Genomic DNA, 21,018 nt, shown 5'->3' with positions numbered 1-21,018 from the left:
AGTAACTGAATCATTACGCCTAACTATCATTTATCGATGTCGCGATATTCCTCATGGAACAAATAGTTCTGTCAACATGTTATTGGGCACCAACAAGTACGAAACCATGGATCTTCCAAAAACAGTTTTTATCGAATACTCCTAATACCCTAATCATTGTTGATTACTGTCCAAGTTTTTGCAAAATATACAGCACAATTTGTATATTAAGCCACCTGTTATTTGTCGATAGAGGGTTTTATTTCTCAATTACCCTCTAAGAATGAAGTAGGATCTTATTCACAATAGAAGTGAAATAATTAGTTTTATCGTAGCTTAATATTATTCATAGTTTGGGAATAAATTCTTAACTAGCGTGTTATTTTGTGGTTATATCACAAGAATTAACCATGAAGCCCCGCAAGTATAATCCGAAATATTTAATGACGGATTTTTAAAATCTCATTCGGAAATTTTTTTAAAACTGTTGGCAAGAGAACTCAAAGGTTCAGTTTGCGACTTAAAGGTATGGGGTGATCCCGACAGTTGTTATCATGCATTTTATTCAATGATTTGATTGTTATCATTTTCTAACGTTTTAATTTGGGACTATTTTCCAGGATTTACCATAAAGTCGTGGACAATTAAATTGTGTACATGTATAATTAACATGTGATTTTCAAAACCCTTTTCCATTAGACTATTTGTTAAAGGCTCATCCATTTAATTATTATTGAGTCAAATTTTTCTTTAACTAACATAGGTTATAAGAAGTTTAAGAACTTTGTCAATCATAAAGAGTTGTAACCCAAGTGATCCTTGGGTTACTCCTTGACTACATATGGTCTCTGTTGGGTGATATACCGATCGATTGAAAAAATGAGTATTACATCTTTAATGGCATTTAACTGTGCCTTAAGAACTGTTTTAAATACTGGACACTATTCCCCCCTTCGGAATAGGGATTAGTATTTGCCCAAAGTAAGACATACCTCTCACGTTAAATTATTTTGGAGTAAAACTGATAACAAGTCTGTTTTTTACTTTCAACGTGATATGTTGTATCACGGTTGCGTGGGCACTGGATTGGCTACATAAAGAAGTGTCGTGGTGGTTAAAGTTAACACATCTATTTTCACTCAATGTTTAGTTGCATATTTTCAAATGAGTACTGTAACCAAAAATACCTCGGGGGTTTAAAAAGGACTTAATCCTCAACAAAGATAAAGTTTTATCCAAATATGTATATTACATTATTTTGGTGCTGCTGAAATTCCTTCCAATGAAGCGTTTGTCACACTAAAAATTCTTACTAAAATTATTTTGTAATTTATATATGTTATAATTTAATTGTCTTTAAAACTCGATATCATCTTACATAACAGTGGGATGTACTATACTCAACTAGAAATGAATTATTAAATTTATTATAACCATTTTTCAAAAAACTTAACGGAAATTGTAAGTACTTTCGTAATACAAATTAAAGTACTTCCTATTCATCTTGAAATGAAAAAAAAAACGTACATAATCCAATGCAAGTTTTTCTAATATACGACATATCCAATTAATAATAATTTCTGCAGTTTAGATTTATTATTATTAAATGATTTACTTAACTCTTAAACGATTTAACAGATTAAATAAATTACATAAACTTTAAAGCACAATAAACCTTTTCTGAGTAACTGAAATTAACTGAAATTTGCTAGTACTTGTCTCTGGAGCATTTCCTAATGTCATTCATTACTTTTACTTAAAAGTGAAGAATTTTCTTCAGCACTTTATGCTATAAAAACCAGCAACAAACAAATAAAAAGGAGAAAAAAAAATAAAAAGAAGTTAGAAAAATTACATTTTCTAAATCACAAAAGCGATTAACGCACATTAACACTGCTCGTACAAAGAAAGCGTGTACGACTACAAGTATCTTTAAGATACTTTAAGATACTTGTCTATCATCAACAGAGCCAACCGCAAAATGCTGGCGTACGAATGAATAACTTTTATTTGGCCATGAAGATTGTTTAATGTTTTGTTTTGAGACATGTGTGGCGTTTGGTAGAAGCGAAAGTGGTACTAACTTAGTTAAGTTCAAATACAGAAGCACTAAATACAAAACGTAGAAAACTTAACAAAACTTACCAAAACTTACCAAAACTACAATAGCAAAACAAATACAAAAAAGAACCGCTTTTCGTATTTAAATATAAATTATGTTGAAGACTTAGAAATTTTCTTGTAATTACCAACGATTTTATTTTGTTTATATACAGCATTGAAGCTTCCTCTCTACTCTGTTTACGCTTTGACTATCCACAAATAATATAAAAATTTGTATTAAAATAAATTAACTATCGAGCGGATTTGTGCCGACCGTTAGCTAAACTTCTTTCATAAACACAATTTAGACAATTTAGATACAAGAAGAAGAGAAGTGCCAGAAAATAGATTTAGAATAGACAATGAAAAAATATTTCTTATGATTTAAAGGTTTTTGATGCTTAAAATATACAATTTGATTGAAAAGTTTTTTCAGATATTAAAATTTTAAACTGACGTTAAAAACGCAATAAATTTCGCCAATAGAAAAGTCAAGAGAATCGAAATAAAAAACATTTCTTATTCTGTTATAAACTTACCACATAGTGTATTTAAATACTTTTATCACTTTTTTTCTCATTTCTTTTTAGACTGATGTTATACATGAATTGCGACCGAGATCAATGGATGGCGTGGTTGACTCTGGAGTTTCATTAAATGGTGATACTACTGGCTCCAGTCCAGATAACAGTGAGCACATGCAAAATCAACAGGTAAACTCATCCATAATTGCATTTTTTCTTAACTTTATTTTTATTTATTCGAAACTCAGTTGAAACTATAAAAACATTGCGTTTTATTTACTTTTTTCCAAACGAATTGGAACGATCAATAAAAATCAAAGATAAAAACTAAAGTAAAACAAAAAACGTTTCATTTAAAATCAATCAAAGATACATTACATATCAAGTCAAGTGCAAAAAAGATATATAATCAAAACAGTTTTTCAGTAAATTGTAATAAAAATTTATGTACAATTTTATGCTGTTACGCGTAGATGAACGTACAGATAACCACGTCAGCGATGGGCAAATTATGGCCCATAGAGTAATGTGTTTAGTTGAAGAAGTAACGGAGATTTATCATTAAAATGTTATACATTTTATTTAGCTACGATCCCAACATAAAATTCATAGCACTTTAATGTTAACAAATGTTTAAAAAATGTTATTAATAAGTTTAAGTTTAATGAATCTTTCAAGTAATAAAGGAATGCAAAGGTACAAAAACCTCTTAATCTTTAGCAAATCTAATTTGCTTAAATTTCAATAAGTAATTGGGTGTGCGCCTTGTTTGAGTTGTAAATGATTAAATCAGATTTTATGTTCCCGCTATTATTATACAATGTGAATATGGTATGGTGCCTTTTAGATCTAAAGTACCCGCTACTTGCACTGACAATAACTCAAAATGTCCTATCTCTTGAGTTACATTTTATAATATATATAACATTATTATATATAATATTATATTTTTAATACAATAATATTTTTCTGTGCTCCGAAGTAATACTTCATCTTGAAATATTGTGTATCTATCTAAGAGTTTCTTTCCTTTATACACTAGTGCAGAACAGTTCCTAAGCACATACCACCCGATCTCTTTCTTCTCCTTACAAACCTGCAGGTTCCATCGGAAATAAATCTCAGTTTATTTAGATAGTTGTGCAACTCACAGTGTCCTGTTGCAATTCCTGTTTAATTCTCTAATTGTTTAAGTTGTAGGTCCCTATAAGTGATTTAGAATGTAAACCTGGTATGTTGTTCCACTATGATCTACCTAATTTGTTGTCTTTTTCTACTCTAATAAGTAGCGAAGTGTTACCTCTTCCACAGAAGGAAAGAGGCTTACATGCAAGGATCCCGTTGCTTACTTTGCAAGTAAGCAAAGTAAGCGTTTTATTGCCTTATTCTAATTTTTGTAAAAATAAACAAAACAAAAATATATTACCATTTACAGTAAATCTTTTTATATAAATTACAAATTTCACAATTTACAACAGTTCAATCTGTCCATGCTGAGTCAATCAATGATCAAATTTAAGCAACCGTAAAAACTATTTTATATAGAATTCACACTCAGCTGTTATTCGCTATTATTTTAAGCAGTATAAGAGGAATTTATCAACTTAAATTAAAATCCTTACTCTTCTTAAAAAAATATTCAAAATCTGTAATTTAATGAAATAATAGTCTAAACTCTATATTAAAATTAGTTTTATCTTGCTCCCTTTGATGTTAGTACCGGCATCACCTATAAGCTCTACGGTTCCCTCAATTTGTTTTAATTTTAGAGATATTTATCTTTCGTTTAATCTTCGCAAGATTAGTTAATATGCTGTTCAATTTTTTTGTAAACAAAAGCATTTATTAATCATTCAATTATGAAATCATATATTAGAATCAATTTTACTGCTTTGCGAACTTTCGTAAAAATACATTTAGTACCGATATTTTAAACATGAATAAATCTTAAAAGACATAATATAATGTTTTTATTTTGATCTCAAACACCAATTTATATATATATGTTTATATATATATACCTTGCGATCAAAAAAGAACGAGGGTCTATAAATTTGACATGCCCATCCAACTCACAACAACCAATCGCCACACGAAAATTTTTCGACTTCTTTATATAGACGCCAAACAAAAACTAATCTTACGATATGCGTTAAACTTTGACAGAATGTGTATAATAGTGTTGCCAGCGTGAAAATAAAAAAATTTACCGATTGGATAAGCGCGGGAATTCAAAAAAATTAAAATACTAAATTTTCATTACATTCTTTATATAATTTCTTTCGTTATCAATTAAGTCGTATGAACTAAGAGGTTCCTGACATTTGCTAAGGAGGGCCACAAAAAGTGAAACATTTTGAATAAATAATATAGTACAAATAGTAACATCAAGTGATTTACCTTGGTTCAGATAAAACTACTTAAATACCTATGTTCAAGTTTCAATGTTTTAAAGTCTATTACAATCTTCAAGAAACCTCTAATACTTCTATGTATATTCTATATATGACAAGAGTAGAATACGACAGCGATGCCAACTTTTAGACCCAATAGTAAATTCATCTTAAATTACTATATATGTCTCATTATACAACTCAATTAAAAAAGAAATATATATATTATATATCTTTGCGAAAAAAAATATTTACCGGAAACAGGGAAGTTGCTCTAATTTGCATCTTAAATAACTTATTATGCCTAATAAACTTCCTATATCCACCTTTTAAATTTGTTATATACTTAATATATTTTTTTTTTTGTCGCAAAATCATGCATACACGTACGTTAATTTTATGCACTCCTCTTATCACAAACTATTTCCTGCCAATTTTTAAAAGCGTAAACTGATTTATTATGTCCACCAACGACTATTTTTTATTTATTTATTTATTTTTTGGAAATAACGAAAAATATTTATTTTTAAAGTAATGTTTTTATAAACGTTTTTCTAATCCGCAAATCTGTTCGCAACCAGTTCATCCTGGTAGATGAAAGTTGTTCATTGACATTGGTGCGAAATTGCAGCTTACTTAATAACAAGGTGGACTGCAAATTGCTCTTGCATATAATCAACATAATCTGCATTATTGCATTTATCGAACGAGTCTGTCATCTGCCACCTAAACTAGCTTTGGTTCATTCACTGGGAGTGGTTATATTTTATAATGCATTTGTTATATATAATATATGGAAATAAAATATATTTTTATTTTAATTTTAGTTACTTAATATCTGACTAACTTGTTTTAATTTTTATTTTTTAGGATACGGAAGCACGTCGCCTTAAACGTGGTCATGTACTCACCGAACTTTTAGAAACAGAAAGAATCTACGTCAGTGAAATGAGTTCAATACTTAAGGTAAATTTAAACTAATTGTATATATTATATAATTACATTCTTATTAAGAAATATTTTTTAATAAATTATTACAATGATACAATATACTAAATAAATCATCATATACTAAATACGTAATATAGGTACATCTTACTTTAATTTGGTCTAAGAATCGTACTAAGTTTAATAAAATAATCATACTTTAAGTCTATCTTTAAGTCTTTTTGAACTGAGAACGACAAAGCCGTGATTTGTTTTCTTGGCTAAATTTCTAGATTCAATTTAAAATTTTATAAGTTGTCTTTTGTTCTTATATTATCCGACCAAACTCGAAAAAAGTGTGCATACCGTTTATATGCATTTCTCCACTATTTGTATTTCTCCACTATCTACAAATACCTTTTCTTAACATCTATAGTGCCAAAATCGGGTAAAATATCACAATAATTTAAAATTATGAACACATAAATAATCATAGACATGTTTACAGAAAAAGTTTCTGACCCGCCGGTCCCCGGACCACTATCATAGAGATCGCACATATAGCTCCATCGATTCGTTATATATTGTATTTTCGTATTTACGAATATTATTTTTTTGAGAATATATTTTCCGGTTCTTATAAAATATATTTCATATTTTTCGGTCCGCTATTTGTTGCATCTTAAGAAACACTGTTATAGACATTATAGTTATAAATAAAACTGAAGAACGCAGTGAGTGTTCTTTTCAAATATCGGTGGCTCATATAAATATTATAAGTTCTTCAACATAAAGTATTTAACTTGCTTAATTTAATCACATTTACTTTTTTAATTAAACCTTTTTAGTTTATTAGTTAGCAATTTCAAGATCGATCAGATCTAAACTAGACGAGAAACATATAACAAATAGCTAATATATATTTTGTTGTTGCATTATTGTTTTTCTTTTCCGAAATTGATTATACCTATGTTGTAATGTCGATTAAAACATCATAATTCTTATTAACCAATATATGATTGGTATGTAGACGCGGCAATTCTTCTTATAGAACTAAGATCGGCGCACTTCAGATCGAGAACTATCGAACATTATACAATAATTCATATAACATATGTAGGGTATTAATAATAAAATGTTGAAAATGTCTTTAACAATAAGTAAAGAGCATTATTAAATTTATTAGTATTGAGGTTATAAGAGAGACTTATATATATTAAAAATTTCAAAAACACCAGTTCAAAAATTTACCAGAGGTATCAAAAAGTTTCTATCATTTCTCTACGTCTGTTTAAGTTGGGTTATGATCTACTTTAACTAGTCTTAGAACTAGTTATATCTACCCATTACTTGAAACCCGTGTAAAGCTTATGTGCATATATTTTGAAAATATAAAAAAAAGTATTAATAGAACAGAACACTCTCCACTTGTTAACACAATTATTAATCCAAATCAAATGGAATAATATTTAAAGTAAATATAAAAACATGAAAAAAAACTATATTGTAACTCAACTAAGCCTAGTGGGGTTCACTTTATATAATTAGCAATTCCCAATGATTGAGTAAAGAGTTCAAATGAACGGCATAGAATAGGGGCGAACCATAATTAAAATGTAAAATGAATGAGTAGGAAGTGTAGAATAGCCATGACCATGAAGCATGAAGTAAATATGAAAAATATTTTCAAATCATATGAGAATGGTCAGTAAACTTTGGTATTCTTGTATTTCATATATCAAACAGAATGGTGAAACGGTAATACTGCAGATCTAAAATTTGTAATCGCTGCCAAACTACATAATCAAGATAACGTGCATTTTTTTCGGAAAAAAATATAAAGGCATCAAATATATTCAATTGTTAGGTGCAGTGGGTAAGTAGTTGGAAACACTTGAATGCCTACGTTTCTGCAACAATTAGTGCATTAAACCTCATCATTTATTTTCTAATAAAGTGCCAAGTAATTTTCAGTTTTAATTTTGATATAATAAACTCTTTACTTGGTTAAATCGCTTCCATAAGTGGAAATTAAAAACATTTCTCGTTTAGTTGCTGTGGCTGATACAACAAAAAATTACTTCTCTAATAATTATTGAAAAGTTATAAAATTTATAGTTTAAAGTGTCAATATGCGTTACGGAGGCTATGATTTACGCAAAGCCTCAAAGTCGCAATCGGTTTCCTCGGGTTCCTTTCGTCGCAAGAAATTACAAAATACTACCGCGAATCTCATAGGAAAATTCAATGTTAAAATTAGTGATTCTATCAAACGTTTAAATTTTCAACACCGCAATACAGCGTGTGAATCGCCTTTATCCTTTCAAGGCTCACTATTCGATCAACAATCTAGAAATGGTGTAAAAAACAAAAACAATGCTTGCTTCACACCCAATGATTTTCGCGCCGATTTGAAAGACTCTTCAAATGGTCAAAGCGATTATGTGTTCGGCACAAATATTTATAACTTTGCGACGCGTAACATGTTGAATGGTAAATCAACTATTAAAATTATGGATACATTTCAAGAGATCGAAGAATGTAATTCACTGGAAAGCATAACATCAGCAAAAGATAGTTTACAACGGCTTAAGGACGAACGTAAAAGTATTTTCAAAGAACTAATAGAACTATCGAGTTGTAATGAATCTTTGGAATATCGTTTGGTTAATGATTACTTGGAATATAACAGCTATTCGGAAATTGAGAACGACACCGAGTTTAAGGCTTATCTAGCACGTAAAAATTATACAGACATTTTAGCATACCTTGAAGAGACAGAACCAAAAAGTTTAACCTCAATTTCATCGTCTGTTATTCGCGCTAGTTCGGCATTGAGCAAGAATTCCTTGAACCGCACAAAAATGCTGGCCACCCCTAAAAGACTGCGATTTTCAGAAGTATCGCCAGAAATTTATAGTCACATCTGTAACAGTTGCCGTTCTACTGCTCTTAGAAATAATTTAAAATTACCTATACAAGATTGGAATAAATTATCAAATGCTTCTCCCGACTCAGTTAATATGGAACACAAGCCAAAATTAAATTTTTTTACACAGTCCTATCGCGAAACACTGAAATACTGTTATGAGTTCTTTGAAGAAAGTTCTAAAGAAAATTCTTTCTCATTGCCGAAAATTCCTTTTAGTAAGTTTAAAGTTCAGAAATATGAACGTATACTAAAGGACTTTGTAACAGCACAAGGATATGTTGATACTGATTCCTATGTGGAGGATAAATTTGGACAGTTCATAAGCAACGATTTATCTGCTTACTGTGAAAATACAAGCATGGAGTGTAATTGCAGACTTAAGAAAAATGACAGCAATAATGGAAGTGGAAGTGGAACTGATATTTATAATGAAATTTCTTGTGTAATTATAAACTAATTTTTAATTAAAATATTTTAAGTGATTTTACATTATATGTAGAATAAAATATTCCGTTACATGTGGAGCTGTAAATTAAGTTAAATTACATATTAAATTATTATTATAAATTACAAATTAAATTAAATACATATGTGTTAAATTTAAAAGAAATCAGTGTAAATAGTCGAAAAGCCACTTTAAAAGGCTAATTTCTATTAGAATTTATTCAAAAGAAGATTATTGTGTTAACAATAACTATTTTTTTCTTGCAATGGTTCTGTGCCAAAGGACAAGCAGAATTGCAATATTCGATCTACGATTTCCATTTATGGACATTAAAAACCACTTGTACATAGAGCTGGACTTTGTTGATCCCATATTGTCTAACTATTATTTTTATTTTAATTATTTCTTTTACATTTACTTCTTGTGTTAAATTCTCCAGATGTCAGGATGCACACAATTTATAACACAGCGTTCATGGTTTCTTTTTATAGACATAACCTCTTGAACATACACCTGAACTCTTTTCATCCCATATTATCTAACTAAGCTTTTTATTTTGATTTTTGTGTCTTCTTTTGCATCAGATTTTTTTGAAAAACTAGATTTAGTAAAGTTATTGAAGCAGTTAGTCTAAATGACCAACTTACTTAGACTATACTAAGTAATATACTACTACTGACGGGATCTATTAGTTGATTATAAAATTATTTCGGCGACATAATAAATCGCAGAAAATTTTTATCTAAGCGCAGAACATTTCTGTGAAACAGCTAAAAACTTTACTTTCTAAAAAATTAATTTACTTCAGGATAGAGCTAGGCCACAGCAGCTTTTTCCTCCTCATCGTTAGCACTTCTATAACATACATTCTTAGAAACATAAAGCCTAAGAATATACCTACCAAATAAACAGAGACCGGTTACACAAACCACAGCCTTAGATGTGCACTCTTTTGACAAGCTGAGTGAAACCCTTTAATATTTCCCATCAAATTTTGTCAACATGCCTAAAACGTCACATAACTGTCTGCGTTTGGGCAGGACGAGTTGTTCTTCCGAATGACGTTATTTCTCTATTTACAAATCGCTGCAGGTACTTCCATATCGCTTCTGTGTATGCCAGGGGAAGATTAGTAGTCCATCTGATGACTTCATCAGCGCTGTACTTTTCCTCAATACCATTTTGCCTCGAGGCCATATTACATGTACTTTAACCCCAGTGCTGATATCGTTTAAAACTGGTAGGCAATCTTTAGCAACCTTTGCTTTTAATAACACAGAGTTCAATGATGAAAAACACCCATTGTTAAAATATCAAGGTCTGCAATAATGATTCAACAAACACATTTTGTCAATATGATTAATGTATCATCTAATTTCTAAAATGAAGAATAGTATATAAATGCAGAACATACTATAATTGAGTTAATATGTCGAAAATCATGTCTTCATGACAATTCTTCGATAAATGTATATGCAGAACACTAACAAATATGTTGTATAATATTGCAATATAAAATTGTTAATTATCTATATATTTATCTGTCATTTAGATAAAAATAATTAGAAAAAATAATATAAATATTTACTTAATTATATTTTACAACATAAAGGTTTTATGCAAAATTTTCATATATGAAATTTTCTCTTTTAGGGTTATTGCGACCAAATGCAATCCAAAGAAATGATGCATCTTGTACCCACTACTTTACAAGGCAAAGAAGATATACTTTTCGGTAATTTACATGAGTTGTACACATTTCATAACGAAGTCTTCTTACAAGATTTGGAGAACTGTATATCTACCACCGAACTAGTTGCACTTTGCTTTGTACAAAGAGTAAGTAACTGATAATTACAATAGCATGGAATATATATTTAATACAATATCTAATTTCATTTATCTTAGCGTGATACTTTTTATCGCTTGTATTCGTTTTACTGCCAAAATATACCACGTTCCGAACGTTTACGTGAAACTCTTGTGGATACACATCTCTTTCTACAAGAATGTCAAAAACGTTTAGGACACAAGTTACCTCTAGCAGCTTACCTATTGAAACCTGTTCAAAGGATAACCAAATATCAGTTGTTACTTAAAGATCTGCTACGATTTAGTGATAGTGGCAGCTGTACGAAGGAATTACAAAAAGCTTTGGATTGCATGTTAATTGTACTGAAATGTGTCAACGATTCAATGCATCAAGTAGCAATAACTGGATTTCCAGTAAGTTTGTTTAATAAAAAATATATGTATTGATTTTGATTTTAAAATAATTTTTTTAATTTTTCTCACCTTTAACAGAACGATCTTACATTACAAGGAGAACTTCTGCTACAAGATTCTTTTCAAGTTTGGACCGAGTCAAAAAAAGATATACGTTTACGTATAAAACCACAACAGAGACACATATTTTTATACCAAAAATCTATGCTTTTCTGTAAGCAGACATCTAAACCTGGTCACAATAAGAGCACGTATCAGTTTAAACATTATTTAAAGGTAAAGTGTAATATAAGTGATTTGATGTCAAAATGACTAAATTATTTATTTTCATTATAAAGAAGTTTTTGTGGTGAGGAAAATTATGATTAAATACAAAATTTTTTTTTATTGAAGGAATTTTTGGACAACCATACAACCATTTCGAATATAGTCAAATATTCATCATCAGTGGTATTTGAATATATTTGAAATGTTAATAGTCCGTATATAGTTTTTGAACTACAATTGTCAGAATTTAAACCTGTTCAAATTACAACCATGCTATCAAGCAACTTCGACAAATACAATTTAATTATTTATTAATTATCTAATCAGAAAACCAATTGGCTCATAAGTAATCCACATTAAATCTGTCACAGACTCACCTATCCTAACCTATCTAAATGTCAGTTGTGACCATGAGGTTTAAAAATAATGACCTTTCAAAGTAAATTTAAGCTTGCTAAAGTCAGTAGAACTCTCCTCAGTATCATAACAGTATAAATTTTTATTCGCTATATATCTCGCAACAATCGTATAATTTTATATATTATAAATTCATTGGGTCAATTTTTACAGATGTCTCAAATTGGTCTCACTGAATCCGTACGTGGCGACACTAAGCGTTTTGAAGTATGGCTACAGGGTAGACAGGAAGTACACACTCTACAGGCACCTACTATAGAAATTAAAAATAAATGGGTGACAGAAATAAAACGCGTACTGCTCAATCAGCTGGAAGAATTGAAAGGAGAAAAAATTAAGCAATATGGCTTAAATCATCGTGGCTTAAAACAGACCACTTCTTGGGATACACCAAACATAATACTGGGTACACCACAACGTACGATAAGTTGTGATGCATCTTCAGAATCTTCGAATCGGAATTCAAACTGCAGTAGTGACGATAATTGCCCCATATCTGGAGTAACCAGTAGTAATTTGTCAAACAATTCTACAGAAAAAGAACAACAAGAGGCGTGCGGTTGGAGTTCCGATTATTCAAATAGTGAAGATGAGATGTCCATTATTGAAGATAATAGCACACCGGTAAGTAATTAATTACAAAACTTGTACAGAAAAAAATCGAATATGTATAGTTTAAATTATTGAAAAAAGAAAAGTTGAATAAAAAAAAATGAATAAAAATTTATAGAAATAAACTTTTTAGTTTTATTTTTTAATTTATTATTATTATAAGTTATTGTTTTTTGGTTTGGGTTTTTTTTTTTGTTAAAGAAAATTTTAAATTTTTATTTGTGCTTTATTCAGTTTCATTTATTTTTATTGCTTTTGTCTTTCATATTTTTATTTTCTCTTTTTCTATTGTTTTTAACGGTTTTATTCTTATCTTAATTTCATTATATATTTTATATTCATCAAATATTATTTATATAATTTATCTTATATAATATTTTGGGTTTCTTTTTTTTACTTTCATGCACAAAAAAAACACAAATAATTTCTTTAAAAAAAATGTAATAAATACAAATAATAATAAATATAAATTAAATATATAATAAAAATTTAAAAATAAAATTTAAACCTACAACAAAATGTTAAACATTGTGCAAAATTACTTCAAATGGTCTCATCTTTGACTATCACATATTCCAAAATGGTGGTATTACAAACTCATCCTACCGGATTACTTAAACGCACCTATCCAAACTGTATCGTATATCTCATTAATTGCCTCCACCGTTTTTATGTATGTATGTATGTATGTAATTTATATGTAATAGAAATTTATGAATTTTTTGGCACAATGGGCTACTTATAATCACGATGCTTCTTCATATCCACGAAATAGCAAATCAAACTCTAAATTTTACGTTTCGGTTAAGCACTGATTAGTTATATATATCATTATATACTTTTGTATATAGCTTATATATAAGCTTTTCTTTTTGTAATAGTATTATTAAGTTACGATATAATTGCATTTTTGTATATATTCTTTCTGTATATTTACCAAAAAAAAAAGTTGCAATAAATATTGTTATATATTAAAGTACAAATTATTGAAATTATCAAAATACGTTAATTTAATTATTTATAGAAAATAAAAAATATAAATCAAAAATATTTTAAATTATTATTATGTAAACAAGTCTATAAAATAATCTATTAAATTAATTGCGAATATTAAAAAATATTAAAATTGTTTTTTTTTTGTTTTTATTTTTGTTTTTTTGTAATAAAAAAAGATTCATTAAATAAAAAAATTATAATATAATGTATTACGTTTTAGTTACAAATAAAAGGAAAAATCTATTCCCTTTAAATAAAAAATAAACTACGTCAATATATATAAAATAATATACTCTACAAATTGTCATACACATCAAAAAAAAAAATAAAAAGAAAATAAATTGAACAATGAAGAAAATTATTTAAATATTAAACTAAATGAGATTTTAGATTCGTGTTAGGTATATCTAAAATTTTGACGATTAAACAGTTTTTAGCTTTTGCAAAAAATAAATGCTTCTGGCATTTAAGGCGATCCGATGCGATTTTACAATTAAATTTTCAGCCTTTATCGTCGATACTTTATCTTATCGATGATAAGCAGAAATAAAAATAGAAATTATTTTGATAAATTGTAATATCAGTGCCAATAGAAACATTTTTAAATCTGGGATATTTCGTCGTGTTTTATGGAGTGGACAACCGTATATTAAACATCCTTTTTACGTATAATACATATATAACAAACATTGAAAAATTTAAGATTTAGAAACATGTTTGAACTTGCATAAATTAGTGCAATAATGTATATATGTATACATCCACTTTAAGACTATATCCACTTTCAATGCGAAAATTACCTCAGCATTGAGTAAAAATTTACTGAATTCCGACTCAATATTTTATTTATATATTTTTCTGTACAAAATTAATTTCATTATCGAGATAATAAAAATTATGGGTGTTTGTAGTTCATACATTGGCTTTTCTCTAGATATTTTCTCTTACCCACTTCTCACCACTATCCACAATATCAACACCTCCACTTGGAGACATCTGCTGCCAATTATGATACACTGATGCTGTTGCTTTTAAATAAAGACCGGTAAGAAATTTGAGAAGTCTGCCTTCGCTATCTTTACCACATCAGAGATGCAATAATTTACAAATACCAGTTACCAGTTTAAACCCGAAATATATCTGGTTTTTTTGGTTTCTTCAGCCTAGTACAAACATCAAATAACAAAATTGATAAGTTTCCATATAAAAGAAAAATTTATATTGCCAAATTTGTCATTTATGAATTTATGAAGTTTTATATCTTTTTTTCGCGCAAAATTGTTGTTAGTACTAGGGTTTCCTTAGTCAATAGGATTCTAATGACCTCACAGGAAAAAGAACACTTAAAAGTTTAATTAAGAATAAACTATTTTTGGGATTGTGATTATTATTTAGCATAGCATAACATCTTTTGATATTTTGTATCGCGATTAATGTTAAAAATAAACCCTCTTGTATAAATGTTATTAATTTCTTACACCAAAAGTTTACCTCTAACATTTATGTCACCTATAGGAATATGTAGAACATTCTGTATATATATTCACACCACTTCAATAGGCAATTTGAACTACCTTAAAAGAATGTAAGAATCAAAACTTTTTAATATATATACACCAAATAAGGTAAAAATCTGAAAGCTTTAAACAAAAAATTGCTATATCCTCAAACTCAAGATTTTAACATGATTTAAGAATTAAAGCTATCTTCAAAAGATATAGAATGAAGAAGAAACAATATTGGAAGTATAATACTCTCGTCGCAAAAAGTCAAGTAAATGCCTAAATAATTATGTAAAAGGATTTTGTCATCATTATTGCTATAATAAAATGAATTTGATTTACTTAAAACTAATTATTTTATGTTTAAAAAAAATACAAAATACCAATTTTAATGTAGCGGACTTTGTAAAATTATAAATTGTTAATGTTTAATAGCATATATAAAAATAGTTAATTTAAAAAAATAGTATTATTTTAATATAAATTTCACATAAAACATTTGCTTCTATTAATGCACTATTTAAGATAGTAGCACCTCATATAAAGTTGCAAACTAATTAATGAAAATTATGTGTTATTAATTTTAAGTTGATTTATAATTAATTTATTTATTTTTTAAATATTTTTAATTAAATTTAAGTTGAAAAATTTGAATTTAGAAAATGTTTTCAAATGCTTGAAATTCACAATCACTGATGCTTTTAGTTATTAATTTATTACCAAAACATAACAAAAAAAATTATAAATAAATCCCAATGCTTTACTAACAAAATTTTTAATATTTCACGCTTACGCTTAATAAAATGAATTATAGGGCAGTAAATTTATAGCCCTCGCAGATTATGTCGCAGTGGGACACTCTGAAGTCTCAATGCGCGAAGGCGAGATTATTGAGCTGCTTAAGGTGGGCTGTGCTGGTTGGTGGTTTGTGCGTGTTATAGGTAATAAAGAATTATCTTTAAAAATGTGTGTAGTTATATATATTTTGTTTATTATAAATCTTTATTTTTTATTTTAAATTATATTGGGACAAATTTTATATTGTATATTGTAATTGGGACAAATTGTGTTAAAAAATATAAGATATCTATATATATATATCTATATAGATATATTATGTATATAAAGTATATATAAAAATATAAAATTAATATCTAATAGTAAAAAATAATTCCAATAGAATTTTTTATGATTTATAATTTTTAATTTTTATATCCAATAAAAAATACTGAAAAAAGGTCCCAATAAACAATTTTGAGTCAAAAATATAAAATCGTACTTTGATATATTATTAGTATATTGTATATAGCTAATAATTGATTTTCAAGAAACAAACCTATAATTAAAATATTTACCTAAGTCCTGTTTGCTAACTGGTACATGAAGCTGTATTTTAAAATATAATAATAAATAAATTAAAATAAATTAATTCATTTTAATTTAAAATTTTAATCAAATTTAAAAAAATTAATCATAATCATATATTATAGATTCTAATACAGAAGGTTGGACCCCAGCGGCATATTTGGAATCGATCAATAGAAGATCTTCTCAGTCATCGAGTCGGAATCAAGAGCGAATAAATCCGTAAAAATCAAACGAATAAAATTATAGAGGTTATATAGTTTAATTGTAATAAAAGTGCAATAAATAATTTATATTATTTTTAATTTAACATTAGCAAATGTAAATAAGTATTAGTTTATAAAATTAGACAATTTAGTAAACTAAATGAAAAAAATAATTGCATTAAAATATAAATCAGTTAACATTAAACACCAAAACTTTGCGTACTCAAAAAAAAAACTATTGCTTTTGCACAATTTATATATAAATATTGTAATTATATTATAAATCTAATTATATAAATTTCATAAAATAAAAATAAATGAAAATTTAGTGAAATAAAATAAATTTTTGAATAATTTGAGATGAATCTAAAAGTACATAGAATTATAGAGAACTTTGTTAAAATAAAAACTTTGTTCTATTTGGGCTATAGAATCTCTATTATATCTATGGATGTCTATATAGACTCGTATGATTTTTTTCTTCATATATATATATTTCTAAATTAAATTAAAATATATGATCATATGATATAGATATCATGGTTTATTGGAAAATGAAATCATTTGCGAACTTTACGGGATGTTTCCAGAAAACATACTGTGTATTTATATCGATTAGATATTTTATATATTTTTTAAAGCAATTAATATAATATTTATATCATTTTTACACACTAACAAAAACATAATTTTATACAATATATGAATCCCTTTTTATCAAAAAAAAAAAAATGTTAAACCATGAACAAAATATTTTTAGACATTAAATTAAATAAGGTGAATGCCAAAAAAACAATAAATTAATAAAAGATATTAATAAAAATAATAATAATTTACAAAACGTAAATTCAGTATTATTTATTACTCAAACAAATAATATAGAGCTGCTATAAATTGTAATTGAAACACTCATATATTTCATGAATGTCTTCTTACTGCTTTTGATGATATGATTTAAAATGTATTCTCTCATTTTTTTCGTATAACTATAGATCTTAGAGCAATATATGTAAATTTTCTAATTCAGCCGCTTCTCAGAACTTAACAAACCTAATGTCACAATAGGAATACAGAAAAGATGTAAATGAATCTAATGTGACCCAAGAGCCGTAAAAAATTGATGGTGTCATATCATTTGCTCGGATATAGCTATGGAACTATGAGAACTAAAATAAATATTAAATATTAGGTGTAAAATTGGTAGTCACTGTGTCTTTTCGAACTGATTGAATATATTAAGAATGTATTATCAAAAGAAAAACACAAATCGTAAACCCCTGCACTTGAAACATCTTAACTTATCTGAATACAATATATATCTATATATATTACCTATCTAATATCAACTATATATGCACACTATTATTGTTCTTAATGTTCTAAAAATGCTTATATATATAACCTGAGCACTTTTTTTTATATCTTTCTTTTATAATTAAATCTAAACTAAATAAATTACCAGACTTATTGACAGATCTATTAGAACTAGTCTTAAAACCTAAAACCAATAAAACATAATTTTGCTTACTAATTAAAAAAATTTTCAAAATCTAAATTTGTAAAAAATTTGTAGAAACTAAAATGTGCATATAGAACTATATTATTAATAGTCACTGCTTTTGTGTTTTGTAAAAATCTATTATGTTTAAATTTGTTAATTCTAATAACAGCAACAGAAGCAATAGAAATAATAAATGATGTAAGTTTTTTACTCTATGGTAGTTTTAATTATGTTATAAAGTTTAAGTATATTTATTAAATATTACTTTAATGTGAACGAAAATAGTTGCAATATATATTTAAGTATAAAATAAAGATAAAAAATGGCTTAAAATTCAAATAAGATTTTTTTTAATAAAAAAAATAAATAAAATAAATAAATAAAAAATAAAAATAAAAATAAGTATATCTGTAATTTTTTTACAGGAATTTTATATCCTATGTTTAGAAATGGAAGTCTGCACACAAATCGAAAATTACAGGAACATGGCTTGCCAACATAAAAAAGACCCTCCTCGAAGGAGGAGGTTTCGAAGAGGAATAAGTCTTTCTGAAAAGAAGGTGTTTAGCTCCGTATACTACATATTATGTTAATGTTAGGGAGTCGGGAACTCCGACAACGATAGGTCTGATAGTGCATTCCACCTCCAGACCACCAAATAAAACTCTTTGAATTCATCCATTCATTAATATCTTCAATATTTTTTGCTGACAGATGCCCTATTTAATCTGACATAACAGCATGACATAACAGCATCATTTGATTTTCTAATTTTTCTAACTGTATTGGAATAATATTCTCACTAGTAAATTTATATGTATTTGGCTTAAAGATGATCAATTTCGATGTTTATGTAGATCGAAAGTATTGCTCACAAACTATTTGAAAATTATTCTCTTTTCGAAGCGCACATATATTCGCACATAATATGGGAATACATATTTGCATAATTGTATTTCCTTGTCATATAATAATGTCAAATAGATGGTACCAATTTATTTTTTTTTTTTGTTGATTAATTTATTGATGTTCGAAAGAATTCAACAACCATCATTTTAAAACATAATCATGCAATTAAATATCAAAGATACAGCTTTATATTTAAATAACTTTAAATAACTTCATTGAATTTAACTTATGTTATTTTTTATATAATTAAACAAACTTCTTGAAAAATATTATTTAATCTTTAAATTAAATTATCTTTAAATTATCTTTATAAATGTATAGTGGTATAGTAATAAAGTTGGTTCAGTTATTATTTATTAAACTGTCTTTTAGTCCCTCTTCTTTTAGAATCTCTTGGACAAGGATATATCTTTAAATTAGATTTTTTATTAGCTGGTTTCCTCGTTATGGGTTTAGCTTCTTCAGGTTTCATCAATTTCGAAGCAGTAACCATATTTTTAAAATTTGAACGCAACCTTTTTGCAACTGAATCTGTTTGATCTTTTGTATTAGATTTGTCATCAGCGACTTTCCTCGAAATTTCCTTTAGTACAGGATCCATCGTTATCGGTCTACTTCGTTTCGATTTCATCAATTTCGAAGCAGGAACCATATTTTGAAAATTTGAACGCAATCTTTTTGCAACTGAATCCGTTTGATGTCTCTCTAACTTCTTAAAGTTTTCTTTATTATCTTCAGTAACTGCTCTTTTTTTATTTGGATGAGGAATTGCACTTTGAATATCTCCCTTTCTTTTACTATTTCCTTTTGAACACGACGGTTTTTCATCCTCCACGTGAAGTTTAACTGTGTTCTCAATATTATTCGCAATAAATCGTTTCCTTTGTTGTGCATACTGTTTCATTATATTTTTCGGTATTACAGACTGCTCACGGTTTGTGAGAATAGCTTCCTTCTTTATTTGAACAAGATGTTTCTTTATTGGTTCACATATAACAGACCGCTCACGCTCACTATTCACTATTTTATCAACAGCTCCCTTTCTTATTTGAATTGAATTTTGCATTATTGGTCTACATATTACGGATTGCTCACGATTACCAATGACCGGTTGTAAATTGGTTAAAATTGAACGACAATTCAATAAAATATTGGGAATATCAACCTTGTTTGCAATAAGTCCCTTTCTTATTTGAGCATACTGTTCAATCAATATTTTTGGTATTGCGGAGCAACGACAACGATCAGCAACAATGGGTTTCATCAGAGGAATTTGTGCCATTTGCGGATCCATACTTTTCGGTATTGTTTGAGTAGATTGTTTCATAATTGGTTTATATATTACGGACTGCTCACGATCGTTAACACCAGGTTTCAATAAAGTATTTGAAGTAATTTCCGAATTCACTGTTTTATCAACTTGGTTTTGAATAAATTCCTTTCTTGATTCTTGATCCATATTTTTCTGTATTGTTAGAGTAGATTGTTTCATAATTGGTTTACATATTACGGACTGCTCACGATCGTTAACACCAGGTTTCAATAAAGTATTTGACGTAATTTCCGAATTCACTGTTTTATCAACTTGGTTTTGAATAAATTCCTTTCTTGATTCTTGATCCATATTTTTCTGTATTGTTAGAGTAGATTGTTTCATAATTGGTTTACATATTACGGACTGCTCACGATCGTTAACACCAGGTTTCAATAAAGT

General features: G+C 27.6%; 1 protein-coding gene across 1 annotated transcript; it reads left to right on the top strand.

Moving 5' to 3' along the window:
• Positions 1-2,676: 2,676 nt before the first annotated feature.
• On the top strand, positions 2,677-16,993 carry LOC119678415 (guanine nucleotide exchange factor DBS-like). The gene is made up of 8 exons (XM_038090230.1): positions 2,677-2,795; positions 5,870-5,965; positions 10,957-11,142; positions 11,212-11,529; positions 11,608-11,805; positions 12,367-12,837; positions 16,138-16,264; positions 16,814-16,993. The coding sequence occupies exons 1-8, from the start codon at positions 2,706-2,708 to the stop codon at positions 16,912-16,914; spliced, it is 1,587 nt and encodes a 528-aa protein (XP_037946158.1). The 5' UTR covers positions 2,677-2,705; the 3' UTR covers positions 16,915-16,993.
• Positions 16,994-21,018: the final 4,025 nt, after the last annotated feature.

The sequence above is a fragment of the Teleopsis dalmanni genome, chromosome 2, assembly GCF_002237135.1.
Source record: "Teleopsis dalmanni isolate 2A chromosome 2, ASM223713v2, whole genome shotgun sequence".
NCBI lineage: Eukaryota > Metazoa > Arthropoda > Insecta > Diptera > Diopsidae > Teleopsis > Teleopsis dalmanni.
This window is presented reverse-complemented; position numbering and strand designations above follow the sequence as displayed.

Coding starts and splice junctions, on each gene's coding strand:
- LOC119678415 (XM_038090230.1), top strand. CDS start 2,706: ATGGATGGCGTGGTTGACTCTGGAGTTTCATTAAATGGTGATACTACT. Junction 2,796..5,869: donor AGCACATGCAAAATCAACAG/GTAAACTCATCC, acceptor TTTATTTTTTAG/GATACGGAAGCACGTCGCCT. Junction 11,806..12,366: donor AGTTTAAACATTATTTAAAG/GTAAAGTGTAAT, acceptor CAATTTTTACAG/ATGTCTCAAATTGGTCTCAC.